General features: G+C 44.9%; 1 protein-coding gene across 2 annotated transcripts in view; it reads left to right on the forward strand.

Annotated features, from left to right (window-relative positions):
• Window positions 1-16,781, forward strand: part of CHCHD3 (coiled-coil-helix-coiled-coil-helix domain containing 3) — a 221,703-nt gene that overhangs the window by 192,505 nt on the left and 12,417 nt on the right. For both annotated transcript variants that reach the window (XM_081023256.1, XM_081023257.1), the window contains one exon: window positions 15,861-15,996. In XM_081023256.1, coding sequence (XP_080879382.1) covers window positions 15,861-15,996 — 136 coding nt within the window. The remainder of the gene's footprint in view (window positions 1-15,860; window positions 15,997-16,781) is intronic.

Raw genomic sequence — 16,781 nt, forward strand, 5'->3', positions numbered from 1 at the left:
ATTATTATTATTATTATTATTATTATTATATAACACGTGCACCTGTGATTTCCGGCCTCTGTGTCTGTGCAGACACAATTTCTGGCGTCTCTGTCTGCACAGATGCGATTTTCAGCACCGCAGAAGCGAGTCTCGGTTTAGCGCAGCGCACAGGGGACTCACCGAGTGGGTGGCTCAGTTCGGGGGCGGCTCGTGGGCTGGTAAAGCAACCCCTGTAGGCGCTTGTGGCTCATGGGCCTTAGGTTGCCAACCCCTGCATTAGAGCAAACGGGGCACTTCTCCACAACCCTTCTTACTTACCTTCATACTTACTCCTAGTCTAGGGGCTGGCACTGCCTGGCATCTTCTTCTTCCTCAGTCTCAGTGTTGACCTTGCAGAACCCAGCAGCAAGGAGGATGGGGACAAAGCTAGAATTAATCTGAAGACGAAACCTTTTGAGCAGTGGAAGAGCTCTTTGAACAAGGTGGTTTCTATCAATGCTGCTTTGAGCAAGTGAGCATTGTTGATACCACTTGCACCTTGATATAACCTTCACTTGCTCTCTCGTGTAAGTCAAGGAATTTTTGCCCTTTGCTTATGCACCCAGGTTTGTACTCAATAGGTTGGTTTTCTATACGGAAAACCCATCATACCGTTTAGAATCCAAGTCACTGTAACCCCTACTAACGAAGTTACTGTTTAAAAATAATTCCCTGCAAAACACAGCTTTGATTTTAAAAAAATGATTCTTTGCAGGTTGAATTTGATGACATGTTCCTCTTGTAAGCATCCTTCATAACCACCTTTTTTTACTAGTCAGGGGATCAATAACGCATTTCAGGCTGCCAAACGCTGGCAACAAAATCCAGTTAAGTTTGTGTCTCAGTTAATATGCACACGCATGCACAACAACAATACATTTGCCTTATTGTAGCAGATTGGATCAATGATCCATCGAGTCCAAAGTCCCACTTCCATCAAAGACTAATGTCTAATGCTTCAGTGGAAATGAATCCCATGTAACGATTCTGTAATTCACCCAGCCAATTGTCCAAAGCTTTAAGTTTTGTGGGAATTGGCACTCTTTAGTTGGTGTGGGAAAGATCTATTAGTAATATCGTACCAAATATTTTCTGATTGCAATATTCACTTGGACAGGAGCACAATCTCTGTAACCAAATTCCTTGGGCTGGGACACCCCCCCCCCCCCGAGATTTCGCTGAAATGTTGTCAGTAAATAACCAAGTGTTCATGACATTTCACAACTGTTCAGGACCCTTTTGCTTTGCAACTGCTGCTTGACACAATTGTCCCTATAGTTTTTTTGCCCCTATAGTCCTCGTCATAGCTTGCCCACACTGCTGTTAATCTAGCCATGGCAACCCATATGATTTCGCTCGCAAGGAATGGTAGCACCATTGTGTGACATCATAATGAAGCACGTTTGATGTCAGCCACATCACATGGCTCATCTCAGCTAATGGGATTACATGTGAGGAAATGAGGCTGGTCCAGAGTGCAAAGACTTAAGGAAGATGGTGCCAGGAAGAAAAAGCATTTAAACAGCACATGCATTGTTTGCAACAAGTGCCAGAAACTGCTGCTACTAGGAGGTACTTTATAGCATTCATGAAAGAGAATGCAATATGAAGTAAATTCAGACTTGGCTCCCATTATTAGTTTTTAGCAGTACATAGTATGTGCGTCCCCTTTCTGATGACTTTGCCTTCATGAGATAGCATGGAGTGCTTAGGGTGGTTTATAACATTTTTATCAGCATTAGTTGCCTGTCACCCAGTGGACTCACAATTTTATCAATCTTCCTTTTCTAGTTTTGTGCAATTGTGACTGGTGCAGAGATATCTCGCCCTGCACCTTAACAATGGTTAGGGGGCTGCAAGGAGGTCTGGGATGGCAGACTCCTTCCCTTCTTCTGCACAATTTCTCCCCAGCCTTCCCTGGGCAATCATAGCCACAGGTTAGTCATTAAATCTGTGTATCTGCCAGCCATGCTTAATATACACTAGGGGCTTGCCAGGATTTCTAAATCTAAGAAAAGGGCAGCACTGCCTCTGGAGCAGCCCAAAGCTTTGGAGGCACCAGTTCTACTTTATTTCTCTTTGGCAACTTCAGTGTCAGGCTTCCTTGCTGTTTCAGATTTCCACTTCATTCGGAGTCCCAGGTCTCCCATTATTTCATTACTGCTCGGCTGGTTGGGAGCCTGGTCATCCTTTTACCTAATCTTCTTCTTCTTTGTACCTGAATAACTTTGTCTTCCATAAACACGGTCTTAACAGTGAGTCCGTAAGTGACTGTGGAGGCTGATTCTGGATCCACACTTCCTTCCACAGTGGGGACATTGGTTTCTGGGCGGGAGCTGATCACGGTGTGGATTTGCCAAGCATGCCTTCCTCTTAGCACGTTTCTCCCTTGCATCCTGAGTTTGAGTGCCTTCAAAGTCCATGACACCTTTGGTAAAAGCTGTTCTCCAACTGGAGCGCTCGCAGTCTAGTGTTTCCGAGTTGTCAGTGTTTATACTACATTTTTTTTAGATGTACCTAATATAACATACTACTCTGAGGGCATGGGGCATGAGTTCCAGCAATCCTCTCTTTATTTTATTTCTTTATTACCAGGGTGTGTGTGTGTGTGTGTGTGTGTGTAGATATATTTATTATTTTATTCCCATAATGTACATTCTTTACAACAAACAACTCCAAAGTTGTTGTTTTGGAGGTGTGGGTGGTTGTATATAATGCCTCACCCAAGCAGTCTTGAGATGGTGTGCAAAATTAATCTACCACAAAGAGTGTTGTCCTTTCAAAAAATATTGCTTCAGTGCATGGCAAACTCTGATTTCTAAAATGCATGTTTCATTTCATAAGAAACTGGATCCATCTTGTTAATTTTTCAGAGGGGGTGGTTCAGGAAAACTAAGATTCTTCCTATTGAACCTGATGCTAACTAGCTGTAGTTACTGTCTGAACATCTATTTTGTGGTAGTGGATGGGAAAGGTTAACTGAACCTTGTTCTCCCTGTGCTGAAAGCAAAGTGAGAGAACGTGCAGAAGCGATGAGTGTCAGATTTCCCTGTGTTTGTGATCACAATTGCTGTCTTGCAAAGGATCTGTAACTGAAGCCACAGAAACCTTTCATTATGGCAGCGTAAACTCTTCCTCTTTTGCCCCTTTGTCTGTTTCTCTGGATTCCCCTCCCCATCTGGCTGCCATCTTGAATGAAAGCGTCCACTAAAGAGCGAAAGGTGTAAACGTAGACGGAGAAGCCTATTTCAGATGAAATGCAGGAATTTAGAGAGAGCGTCCTCGCGAGGATCACATCACCGCTTAGTTCTTATACCTAAATGATGACTCGCGTAGTTCCTTCCAATTCTGCATTTCTATCGTTCTAGTGTGCAGCTTCTTCCATAAAAAACCACCTGTGTTAAAGAGGCTTAAATATGTACTTAATTCTCCCACTGATGCAAAGGGAGCTCACAATGCTTAATTTAAGCTGATGAAGCAACACACTCTTGCAGTTGGTCCTCTTTCTTTGGTAATCTGGTTGTTGAAGGACGGTTGCTTTGGGGGTTTGGTTCGCATTTACAATTTTGTAACATCTGAGTTACCCCTGGCCTCCAGCCTATGTTTAGCATATCTGGGAGTTACCAAGTGATGAGACTTGAGGATGTGGAGGTGGTTTTATGATGATATTGGCTGTTTCTAGGTGACATTAAAAAATAATAATAATCGAACGGCCGTGAAAGTTTTCATTCATACAATGCATAGACAAGCAAGATGTGTTCTTGCCCTTAGACCTTGTAGAGTTTAAATACAAAAGCTGTCAAGGCCCCTCCTGACCCTGGAGCCACAGGTTGCGCCGCTCTGTGAAAACCTCCGTATAAATCAGCCTCCTCCTCTGTAATGATTAAGCAAGATTTATGGGCCTTCTCAGGCTTGATGTATGACATCTGAGTCAGATGTGGTTTATTTGTTCTTTTGTTGGAGACCAAACCTCTTTCGTGTAGATACATGCTAAAAAGGAGTGAATCAAACAGAAGTGACAGGATCCTTATCGATAAGCTTAGCTTATCAATTGTTTTTATATTTGGTGTTAGCCGCCCTGAGCCCGGTCTTGACTGGAGAGGATGGGGTATAAATAAAATTTATTATTATTATTATTATTATTATTATTATTATTATTATTATTATCTGACCATGACTGCCATATCTCCTCCCTCTCACCCATTTGTATTTTTTATTTATTTATTTTTACAACTGCGTATTTTATTTTTTTTGAGTGGGAGAAGGGGAGGATTTTAAGTCTCTTAAGATTCGGGGCAGGTGACATTCCGAAAGACATGACCAAAAAAAGGGCTAAGCAGATTGTTTTGCAGAAAAGTTTACCTCATGGTACAGATATCTGCATCCATAGTTTTGGCTGTTTGGGGGTGGTTTCACAGGAAAAATTGAAAAAGCCCATTCAGAGCAAGGGCAGGGAATTTTACCTCACCCTATTTGGCTTGCTGATGTCACCACATAAACCCAAATCTGATTGCCTTCACTTTGATTTGGCTTCCTGGCAACACTATTCAAGCAAAGTTTCCTGCCCTCATGATGTCATCATCGAACCAAATAGAGCTGTGTGATGTCATCACCTTGCCGCTGCCTGACTGAGGTGGGATTGGCTGGGATACTACAGGAAATGGCTCCTATCTTCCTTTTCACTTTTTTCTTTTTCTTTTTTTGTAAGAGAACTTGCTGAAGCAGTAGATCAGGGTTTCCCAAACTTGTGCCTCCAACTGTTTTTGGACTACAACTCCCATCAACCCTAGCTGTAGATAAAGGAATGGGGCAGCTTGTGAGCAAGATAACACTTTTCACTACTCCGCTGAATTCCTTCCTTTGACTCAAAAGCTTTTGGAGGGAATATTTCCACAGCCATAGACAAAAAAAAACACCTTTAAAAATCAGCCACAAAAGAAACCATTGCTCATTCCTTACCATAACTTGCTTTCCTGTACATAAAAGGCTTACTTTGCGAATTGCACATATAGAATTAGACTTTTTAAATTCCCGAATAAATGAAGTTCCAAATTTGAGGGTAGCCACCTTGCATCTTTGCTCTGTGGACTAGGACGGAGGGAAACCCATATGTGAATTCCATTGCAGTTGAACACAATGAAAGAAAAAGAAGCATGGGTGTCTTTCCCTTCTGAAAGAAGGGAGGATGCAGGCATTTGTTATGGCTAAAACCCCCGAAGACACCTAAATCCCCAACTAAAATGCACACACACATGTAATTTTGAAGACCCATTAAAGCCCCAGGCTCACTCTTCTGCTTGCATTATTAGCGAAGGGCTCACGAACTGTGACAGGAGCTTTTTCCATCGCGGGGGCGCATTTATGAAGATTGATAACAGGCAGGGCTCCATGTTAACTTCTATTGTCAAACAGGCTGCAGGAGATACTGCCAGCTATTGGCTTTTGCTTTGACTTATGAAAAGATTGCCATGCGAAAAAGGCATTGCATAAAATAGCTCTGCTGGCAGAAGTGTTACAAAATGGGTCTGTAAGGGGACCAAACAATAACTAACTATAATTATGCTCATTATCTTCTCCTTGAGCTTTTCGCTTCTCGATGGGTTGTTCTCAGGCCCTACTGAGCAGGGGCTGCAAAGGAACTGCCTTTACATCAGTGTGGGTAAGAGTCCTGTGCTGTGTGCATAACCCCTCCTCCCTTAAAAACAAAATCTTCCCAATAATGACTAAGATACTGTGCCCTTTAAGAGGAGGTGGTTTCACCTGAAGCTCACTCAGGGTAAACCAGAACTCATAAACAGGATGTGACTTTATAGGGCTGAACGAAAACCTGCCCCAGCCCTGGTTTCATGTCTCCAAGCAAAGGGGTCATTTCAGTGATTTTTGAGAAAGGAAAAGGGAGAGGGCAGAAACTGGCCAGTGGTGGTGGCATTGTTGGTGCTGACCTTTAAAGCCCTAAACGGCCTCGGTCCTGTATACCTGAAGGAGCGTCTCCACCCCCATCGTTCTGCCCGGATGCTGAGGTTACAGAGAACTGAGGGCCTTCTCGGTAGTGGCGCCCACCCTGTGGAACGCCCTCCCTTCAGATGTGAAGGAAATAAGCAGCTATCTTATCTTTAAAAGACATCTGAAGGCAACCCTGTTTAGGGAAGTTTTTAATACTTAATGCTGTATTGTTTTTAACACTCGATTCGGGAGCCGCCCAGAGTGGCTGGGGAAAGTCAGCCAGATGGGCGGGGTATAAATAATAAATTATTATAATAATATTATTATTGCATTCAGTTTTGCCAGCCGGTGGCTTTCATGTTTTTGTCTTTACCTGGAAGTCCTCTAGAGCAGGGGTGGGCAAGGTTTTACCTGCCTGGGCCGGTCAAGTCCCACGGAGATCTCTCTGTGGGCTGGATCACGCGTGTGATTTCCGGCATCTGGGCATGCACAGACGTGATTTCCAGCGTCGTGGAAGCGAGTTCCCGTGCTGTGTCTGTTTAGCGCAGCGTGTGGGGACTCATGGAGCAGGCAGCTCGGTTTGGGGGTAGCTCGTGGGCCGGTTAAACTGCCCCCATGGGCTGCTTGTGGCTCATGGGCCGCAGGTTGCCGACCCCTGCTCTAGAGTAGCGTTCTTCCTCCTTAACTTCCTAGGTGGCCAGCTTAAACCCAGTCTCTATGGAAGTATATTGTATTTAATTATGGGGTACCAGAGTTTTTAGGGGGCTAACCAAGCTAGGATAGCTGGGATAGCAGGCTTGTTGGTTTTTGAATGTCTGATGTAGATTTTTTCAATTTTGTTGTTCTGTATGGGACAATGACAATAAAGATTATCGTATTGTGTTCAGGGATGACGAGGAGTCACAGTCCAACAATATCTGGAGAGCATTGTAGGGGATGGTCTAACCTACAGCTAGATCTTGTTGAATTAAAATTCCCATCACCCCCGACCATTGGCCATGCTGGCTGGGGCTGATGAGATGGAGCCCAACATCTGGATAGATATCCATGCCTTCCCTTGAGTGAGCTAGGATAGTTCAGTCGGTAGAGCATGAGACTCATAGTCTCAAGGTCATGGGTTTGAGCCCCAAGCTGGTCAAAATATTCCTGCATTGCCGGGGGTTGGGCTAGATGACCCCTGTAGACCCTTCCAACTTTACAATTTGACAAATTGTCTGCTGGAAGGTGGGCAGTGCTTCCAGCCTTGGCTCAAGGGACCCCTGGGTAAAAGCAATCGAAGCCACCAGTGGCTAGGAGCCTCTTTGAGTAGGGCAGCTGTCTAACAGGTGGTGGTGAGAAAGGTGAGCCAGAGCAGGTGATTTTAGAGCATCCTTCCTCCCCCATAGGCACCATACCCTTATTTTACTTCAATAGTTCTCTGCTGAGAACTTGAGCTCAGTCTTAAATTCATTCTGCAGTGATGAGGATAGGGGTTTGCGGGGGGCGGGGATAACTTGCTACTGGTAAGAGCAGACAAGTAATACTTTGCTTTCCCGCTCCAGTTCTGCGAAACTAAATATTCAGAGTAAAATAGAGGGGGCTGAAGCCACGACCCACAGAAGCCCAACTACATGACAGTCCAGCAGCACTGTAAATTTTTTATTGGCACTCTTTTAGGAAGAGCTGCATAACTCACTCCTGGCTCAGTAGACCTGGGAGCAATACAGCCACCTCAAACTTATAGTAATAAAATCTTTATAGTGCCTCACACTACCACAGAAACTGTGCTTTCCTTTTATATCAGTAATATATACTGTACTCTATCCTTAAGTGGAAGCAGCTTCTCTCTTTCTCTCTAAGGTCAACTGCAATGCTCAGCATCAAACACCTTTAAAGGTGCACAACACTAAATTTCAGCATCATTATCCCCGGAGCGTCATTCTGTTGTGAAAAAGAAGAGGTAGAACTTTCCCCCCTTTTGACATGGAGACCAACAAGAATTAGTGTATTTGCTCCAAAGCATTTGATCGTCTGCTGAAAAAAGAATTTTTTTACATGGAACATGTACAGAATAGAACAAAGCAACCTGAGACTTAACCATTTAAAAATTGCTGCAAAGTGAGGAGGAAAGATGAGAAAGTGAGGGGAAAGAGAGAGTGAGATTCTTGTGCTTCCAAGACTTGTGTAAATTCATAGTGATGAGCTCTGCCACCGTATCTGCGTCTGTGTCTGTTTTAGTAGCATATGTCAAGTTGTAAAGGTGATGAATACCGCCCTATGGATGGGAACAACTACTTTGCTTTGACCATCCTAGATTATTCCATCGCCTAATATTACATAAGAGGGAGAAAAAATAAATCTGTTTTCTCTCCATATTGTGCATAATTTTAAATATTTTGTGGGGAGTTGCTCCAGCCCCCTGATAATCTTTGGGTGCCTGTTACATTACTTGTTATCTTCTGCGTGTTATCTTCATACATGTTGTTGTACTGTCTTTCTTTCTACTTACCGTACATAAAGTTGTGAATGTTTATTCAAAACCTGCCAGTGAGTCCATCTCTTTTTGTTGTTTCTGTAGGTAAGTTGTGAAAGGTTCCCATTATTTTTTAAAGTCACTATTGTCCTTTTCATGTAATTTGTCTGTTAACTTTGCTAATTCAGTGTAGTTCATCAATTTTTCTTGCCATTCTTCTTTCGTTGGTACTTCTCCTGTCTTCCAGCCTTGGGCTAGCAAACCTCTTGCTGCTGTTGTAGCGTACATAAATATTTTCCGTTTTTTCTTTTGGCAATTCTTGACCTGAAATACCCAGCAAAAAGGCTTCTGGCAAAAATATGTAACGCTTCATGAATTTGCGTGTCATCCTTGCACAGGGGCCATGCTAATATTATCTGTATCATTCCAATTTTAATATATGTGCTGCCAAAGTGAGCACACAAAATAGAATATTTTCAAACCTTTCCTAAATGATCCCCAACATGAAATTCACATTTTTTGCAGTAGCTGCCCACTGGCACCGTTCAATGTTTCATTGAACTTTCCACCCAGAGCCCATTCCTGGCCATTTGCCGCTGGTTTATAATCAGTGTATGCTATGCATCAGTTAAGATTTTTTTGGAATCTGTGTACATCACTTTACACTTATTTTTATTGAACCGCATCTGCCCATTCACCCAGTTTGGGGCATTCATTTTGGAGCTCTTTGCCATCTCCTTCTCTCACCCCAAATAATTTGGTGTCATAATTCAAACTTAGCCAGTTCACTGCTTGCTCCAAGCTCCAGAACATTTATAAACAAGTTAAAAGGCACATGCTAAGAAAGGCTAGGGGACGCAGGTGGTGCTGTGGGTTAAACAACAGAGCCTAGGACTTGCTGATCAGAAGGTCGGCAGTTCGAATCCCTGAGACGGGGTGAGCTCCCGTTGCTCTGTCCCAGCTCCTGCCAACCTAGCAGTTCGAAAGCACCTCAAAGTGAAAGTAGATAAATAGGTACCGCTCCAGTGGGAAGGTAAACGGCGTTTCCGTGTGCTGCTCTGGTTCGCCAGAAGTAGCTTAGTCATGCTGGCCACATGACCCGGAAGCTGTACACCGGCTCCCTCGGCCAGTAAAGTGAGATGAGCGCCGCAACCCCAGAGTCAGTCACGACTGGACCTAATGGTCAGGGGTCCCTTTACCTTTACCTAAGAAAAGCTAAGGAATGCCAGAAGGTAAATAAGAAGGTTGCATGCGAGGTTCAATGTACGAGGGGCAGGAATTGCGGATGAAGAAGACTTCACTGGATATATTTTGGATGGTTAGTCAGTCAAGAGCTGGTCACACTGAAGGACAGTGGGTGTTCTCAATGGCATGGGGAAAAGGAAGGGTGGAGTTGATTTTGTTAAAAGAACAAGAGCACCTAAACGAGTAGTAAATCATCCTATTTGCAGCGTTGTTGCAAAGTGCCTAGCAGCCCTACAAAAATAAATTAATGAACAGATTTTAAATTAGATTTATGTAAACCTGAAAAGAAAGGCTATGCCTTCCATTTGGCACAGTCTCTCTGCCCCAGGAGAGCTGTTTTTGCTCAAAATGGGAGTGGTGTGTGCAGTAATACAATCAGGTTATACATTTTTTAAGACCACCTTCAGAGTTTGATGGGGGTGGGGGAATGGCTTGGTCAATCAGAATTTAATTTTCAGTTCACCAAATCATATTGCTTGTGCATTAGAAGACTGCTTTCGATTGACAAGCCAGTTATTAAAGCAATGTAGCCGGTGTGCTATGATCACACATTGCAGCTCTTTCCATGTCTCTTAGGAAACCGGGGTTCTTGGTTTTTTTGCAAAGTATATGTGAAGGTGCTTCTCCACTTTGGTGGAACTAGTAGAGCATTTCAGTTAAAGGCCCAAAAGTTTCGTCATCCAGTTTTGAAATGCTTGCTTGAAAGGTCAAAGAGGAATCATAACATTCTTCTCCATATTGCTTGTTACTACTGTTAAACTGGGAAGTAGAAGCAGACCGATCCGTTTTGCCAGTTTGCAAACAGTAGCCTAGTTGCAACTGTTTCCAGACTGTGTTTTGCGGGATCCTGACCTATTTTGGGAAACAGCTTTGACATTATTTTATTGATATGGCTGGGTGTAAATAAATACTAGAACTTCCTCATCTAGAAGATCACTAACAGGCCTGCATATAATACAGCATATTCATCGCAGTGAACGGGCAGCTACTTGGATATGTTGTTGTGTTGTATTGTACAGGTATAGGCAAAATCTCTGGATTGGAGGATACTTTACTGCACATTTTGTCGCTAGCTCATGCTAGGCAGTTAATCCCGCTTGGCCTTTTTCCAAATGGGTAAACGGCACATTAGGGGAGCACAATAAATGGAATTGTTCAATATGTAGCCAGGGCTTCTTTCTAGTAGGCTAATATAGTGCATTGTCTGCTAAGGAAGTGATCCCATTTACACAGCCAGACATATTGATACTTGGTCATCTCAGGGTTTCCTTTGGAGGATAGGAGAACCCACATGCAAAAAGTGCCTACACTACGTACTTCTTGAGAGCTCCGAAGCTCTGTAAAACCTTTCTTCCACTTGACAGTGCTAAGGCATACATTGCCTTGGCCATAACAACTATGATTTGAACTACTCTCTGAATTATTAGCTTCCACCCCTAACTGGAACAGATCTCCCTTGCCCTTTTGCTTCTAAATCAGACACATGGTTGGATGGCTCCTGTCAGGGAACTGCCTTCGGAACAGCGGAGGGAGCAGTGGGATATAGAGAGCCTCGTTTCTGAGGAGCAGCTCCTTGTCCAATGGTGGGGTAAGCCACACCTCCAGTGGAGCAGAGGGGGAAGGGGGAAGCCGAGCAAGGGGAGGGCTCGAAGATGCTACTGAGAGCCCAAGCACCTCACCTACATTTCCGTCGTCCAGTTTGTGCAGAGGGGTGAAACGTAAGGAGGGGAGGCGGAGATTTGGGGTGTTCTTATGCTGAGGGAGAAACCAGAAGGGGCCACTCCCGGAATCTGCAAGTGACTTAAGATGGACATGAATTTTGTGGTTCTGCACTGTAAATAGTTTGCACAAATAAAAACCTGGAAAAGACAGGTTGGAGTCCTGCCTGGTTCCTCGTGAGCAACCACTTCACCACCTGACAGCTCCTGTCATGGATGCTTTGGTTAGATTCCTTCATTTCTGGTGTTTGGACCAGATGACTCTCGGGGTCTCTTCCAACTCCACAATTCCATGATTCTGTTTGTCAAGGAAGATCCTAAGATCAGAACATCTTGACTCGCTTTAAGGCAGCTGCCTATGCAGCACTTGCTGTGGCAGCAAAAACAGAAAAAAGGGAATGGAGCAGTCCTACTTTTTCTACGAATGATGAGCCCCCCCTCCTACAAGAAGCTGCTGGGAGAATTTCTCCTCCCTCCTGATAAACTGGATGATAGGGTGGAGAATTTTGAGAGGCCGCGTGTCTACCACTCTCAATTTGAACTGTCCTGCGCATTGAGGATGCTTTTGCTAAGGGAGCAAAGCCTTGCCATCGGAATTACCTCATCTGGACAGTTCAGGAGCTGTTCTAAGTTTAGGTTAATTGCTTTGCTTGCAGTGACTCTCCAAACAAACCCTATTAGCCGTCCGCAGCTGGGCTTCCATTAGGTTTCATTAGAAGTGGTGAATCATGAGAGTGGTGAGTCATAAGTCATACGAAGCATGTGCACGCTGTGTCCCTCTGAGCTTTTTCGGGGGGATGGATGCAGCTGTAGCCTTCACGGTTATCAGTCACAGAAGCTGCAGCATCAGTTCTCATATTGTGACACAGTCAGCTTCTGAGGACACAATTAAAGAGGGTGGTGCTCAGCTCAGGCCCATCTCTGCTCACTCAGAAGAAGAGCTATGGGGGCAAGTGGGTCCTTTCAGTGACTCGTGTCCCGAGGTTCCCTAAAGAGGCTCTCTGAGGAAGCACACATGGGAGGCCTTTGTCCTAAAAGGTGGGTGTCAGGTGCTGTTGCGGTTGCTCGAGAGTAACCAGGCAGGACTCCGACCTGTCTTTTACAGGCTTTATTTTGGTGCAAGCTATTTACAGTGAAGAGCTTATGAGTTCATGTCTGGCTCAGTCGCTAGCAGAATCCGGGAGTGGTCTGTTTTTGTACCTCCCCCAACATAAAAGTCTCGTCACCCCCAGCCTTTTCCGCCCCTCCCTGCGCCTCAGACTACTGCGCATGATGGGCGATGGCAAGGGCGTACTCCCCTCCTTTCCGGCTTGCTCAGGCTCAGTGTTAAGGCTCTTACTAGCATCCTCTGGTCCTTGCATCTACTCTCAACTGGAGGTGGGGCTTTCCTCCTCGCCGGAAGAGGAACCGCTTCGCAAGATTTTTGGAGGCTCCCTGTAACACAACTGCCCTTCTATCTCTCTCCTCTGAGCCAATGGCAGTTCCCTGACAGTGGGTTATAACTACAGTGGTACCTCGCAAGACGAATGCCTCGCAAGACAAAAAACTCGCTAGACGAAAGGGTTTTTTGTTTTTTGAGCTGCTTCGCAAGACGATTTTCCCTATGGGCTTGCTTCGCAAGATGGAAACGTCTTGCAGGTTTGTTTCCTTTTTCTTAACACCGTTAATACAGTTGCGACTTGACTTCGAGGAGCAACTCATAGAACGCGGTGTGGTAGCCTTTTTTGAGGTTTTTAAAGACTTTGGTATTTTTGAAGCTTTTCCAAAACTTTCCCGACACCATGCTTCGCAAGACGAAAAGAATCGCAAGACGACAAAACTCGCGGAACAAATTAATTTCGTCTTGTGAGGCACCACTGTACCTGTCACAAGTAAACCGACTCTGGACACCACTCTGGCTCCTGGCTCCTGGTCCACAAAAGTCTGCTTTGGATCATCCTTGTGAGTTTGCTCTTGCTCCCCCCAACCCCTGCAAGCATAGTAGATGAATGTGCTAATATGGGGAGAATTGCTTTCTTTAGCTCAAATCCTGAAGGTCGCAAGTTGGTGAGGAAGCAGTTGGCATAGCAGTGTCACACACCACACCCTGTCTCTCCAGACACAAAGCCCAACTTTTTGATCAGGAAATGCAACGTGCAGATCAGTTCTGCAGATGACATAGGGGTGCACTTTGGATTGTGCCTCCTGACTCGGTCACATCCTGTATCCAAAGTGGTGGAGGGCTATTCAGGCAGACGTTTGCCTCTCCATTGGCAGCGGCCTGCACCTCCTCAGGGAAGCCCTCTCTCAATATGAGGTCTTTGGATCTTGAACATTTAGGGGTGACACACGATGTGATGTGGAATGCAGGAAGCTGCCTTTATCCTGGCTTGTCAATCAGCAGCTCTTTGGGGTTTCAGGGAGGGAGGGGTATTTCCTATCATCTGCTGCTACATGAATCTTTTTTTTAAAAAAGGAAATTAAACCCAGGATCTTCCACATTCAGAGCATTAGCTTTACCAGGGTCCCCCTGTAAAAATACTTGTTGACAGCAGGAGCAGTTGGTAGAGCATGAGACTCTTAAATCTTGTGGGTTCGAGCTCCATGTTGGACAAAAAAGATTCCTGCATTGCAGGGGGTTGGACTAGATGACCGCTGTGGTCCCTTCCAACTCGATGAATCTATGAAAGCCTCTTGGCCTCAAGTATCTACAGAAGTCTCAACTTTTGGAGCCTACAGAGCAAGGCCACTAGGCTGGATTTTTAATTTGGCTTCCCAACATTTTGCAGTGAAACAGCATAATGATCAAGAGCGCTGGAGAGATGGGTTGGTTTTTTTTTAATCTGGCGTGTGCTGTAAAATAAAGGAGATTTAGCAGTCACCCTCTGGTTTCTTTTTTGCTTCTACATCTTGCAAGGCTGCCAAGAACCCAGCCCTCCTAAGGAGCAGTTGACTGCTTTGCATCTCGCTTTCATCCTTTTTGTTAAAATATGGCTATTCCCAAACCAATCCGAAATAAGGAGCATAAAAATATTCATTGCAGGACACACTCACAGATGAGCGTCTCTCTCTCTCTCTCTCTCTCTCTCTCTCTCTCTCTCTCTCTCTCACCATGTTCTACTTAAAATGATACTGTGTGGAAGATATGATTGAGCTGGATATTGGATTTATGGGGGAAACGTGCGTGTTCACATATTGATTTTCAAAAGAGAGGAATGAGGTGTATTTGGAATGCTATGTGGTTTTCATTTACCAAACAGCAGAAACAACCACTTCTCAAGTCTGGTGGTGGGTGCTGGAGAGTGATGATGGCAGAGGGACCGTGTGTGTCTGTGCGCGCGCACGCGCACGTGCCTGGCTTGTAGTTGCTTCTGTTATTCAATGCCCCTTTGGACAGGTGGGTGGCCTGCAGAGTGGGAAACTGAGGATCTGGCCCATGGGGCACTTTCAGTTCCCACTTCTGCTATAGTGAGAACAACAGGAAGAAAGGTTGATGCCTAATTTCGTAGGATTGCGTGGCATCTATGCAGCTGGACGGCGCAGATGTCGGCTGGTAAAAAGCCAGCTATTTCTAATGTAAATCTGCACCAGCGTAATTTCTAAAAGATGATGATGATGGGAGACCTTTGGAGAGAGGCAAGCCAGGTAACCCAAACCACGAGTGACTACATAAGTCCTGCAAATCTAGTAAATGTCAAGGTAGGTTCCTAAGACGGATTGTAAGGCGGAGGGAGCGTACTGAGTTAATCTTAGATCTGTCAACATTGGAAATGCTGATTGTAAATCTGTTGTAGAAAGACTGGCTGGGCGAACTGTGGAAACCAGCTGAACTGCCAAAACGTATTGTGTTTGCATGGATTAGGGAAGGCTGGCAATATACACTGAGTACTTGAGAAATCTTGGTTCCCGTTCATTAATTCTTGGGAGAACAAATGCTCTGCGATTGCGCTGTGTCTACTGTTTTCTTTTAATGTTGCATGTGTTACTTCCTTGGGCTATACCTGTCTTGGGACCTTGGGGTGAAGGGAATGAATGAATTAATGAATGTTTCTTTTGGATATTGTATGAAACTAGCTTTGGAAATAAGTCCATATATGTTTCTACCCCACCCCAAAAATGTACTGGCCCACATGAAGCCACAGTAGTCATTTGTGGTACGTTGATAACCTGGCAGGCGGGGGGAAGCTAACAGTCTCATCTGATTTCCAAGAGTACGCCTACGATATCTTCTGATATCAAGCAACAGTTCCTGGTTCAGGGCATGAGGGTGGCAATTATTGAAACAGAGTGCTGGACTGGATGGACCTTTAATCTGTATGAATCTTGATCATATAATTAAGAATACAAAGAACCTACTTTCTGCCAGCAAAATATTCTATATAATAATACATTGTTTCATATAAATTAGTATGAAAGTAGCCATTCAACACCTATCTTCTTCTTCTTCTTCTTTTTCTTCCTCCTCCTTCATCTTATCTCCCCCCCCCCCCCCCCCGTTGCAGGCGATACGAGTCTCGCCCTGTGTGTGCTGACTTGCAGAGCAAAATCTTCCAGTGCTACCAGGAAAACTCCCAGCAGACGCTGAGCTGCTCAGTTCTGGCCAGCGAGTACTTGAAGTGTGTCAACCATGCCAAGCAGGTGAGTCCCAAAAAGCAGGTGGAGGGGGCAGGGAAACGGCGAGACCTCCGTGGAGCTCCCTCTGGGCCTTCTGGGCAGTTTCCTGCCTTAGACCATTTTGCAAGGTCGTTGCCATTCTCTGCACTTCTTTTTCATTATTTCATGGTGTGGTCTAGGGATCCGGCCGATCCTGTTCCATTTATTTCTACGGTATTGTTTAACACTTAGCATTGTGAACAATCTAATATTGGTTACAGGTAGGTAGCCGTGTTGGTCTGCCGTAGTCGAAACAAAATTAAAAAAAATCCTTCCAGTAGCACCTTAGAGACCAACTAAGTTTGTTATTGGTATGAGCTTTCGTGTGCATGCAGACTTCTTCAGATACACTGAAAAAGAAGTCACCAGACCCTTATAAATAGTGAGAGGGTAGGAGGGGTATTGGGACACGGGTGGTGCTGTGGGTTAAACCACAGAGCCTAGGACTTGCCGATCAGAAGGTTGGCCGTTTGAATCCCTGCGATGGGGTGAGCTCTGGTTGCTCGGTCCCTGCTCCTGCCAACCTAGCAGTTCGAAAGCACATCAAGTGCAAGTAGATAAATATGTACCGCTCCGACGGGAAGGTAAATGGCGTTTCCGTGCGCTGCTCTGGTTCGCCAGAAGCAGCTTAGTCATGCTGGCCACGTGACCCAGAAGCTGTACGCTGGCTCCCTTGGCCAGTAAAGCGAGATGAGCGCCGCAACCCCAGAGTCGGCCATGACTGGACCTAATGGTCAGGGGTCCCTTTACCTTTTACTAGGAGGGGTATT

The sequence above is a fragment of the Podarcis pityusensis genome (assembly GCF_964106645.2).
Source record: "Podarcis pityusensis genome assembly, chromosome: 10".
In the NCBI taxonomy this organism is placed as follows: domain Eukaryota; kingdom Metazoa; phylum Chordata; class Lepidosauria; order Squamata; family Lacertidae; genus Podarcis; species Podarcis pityusensis.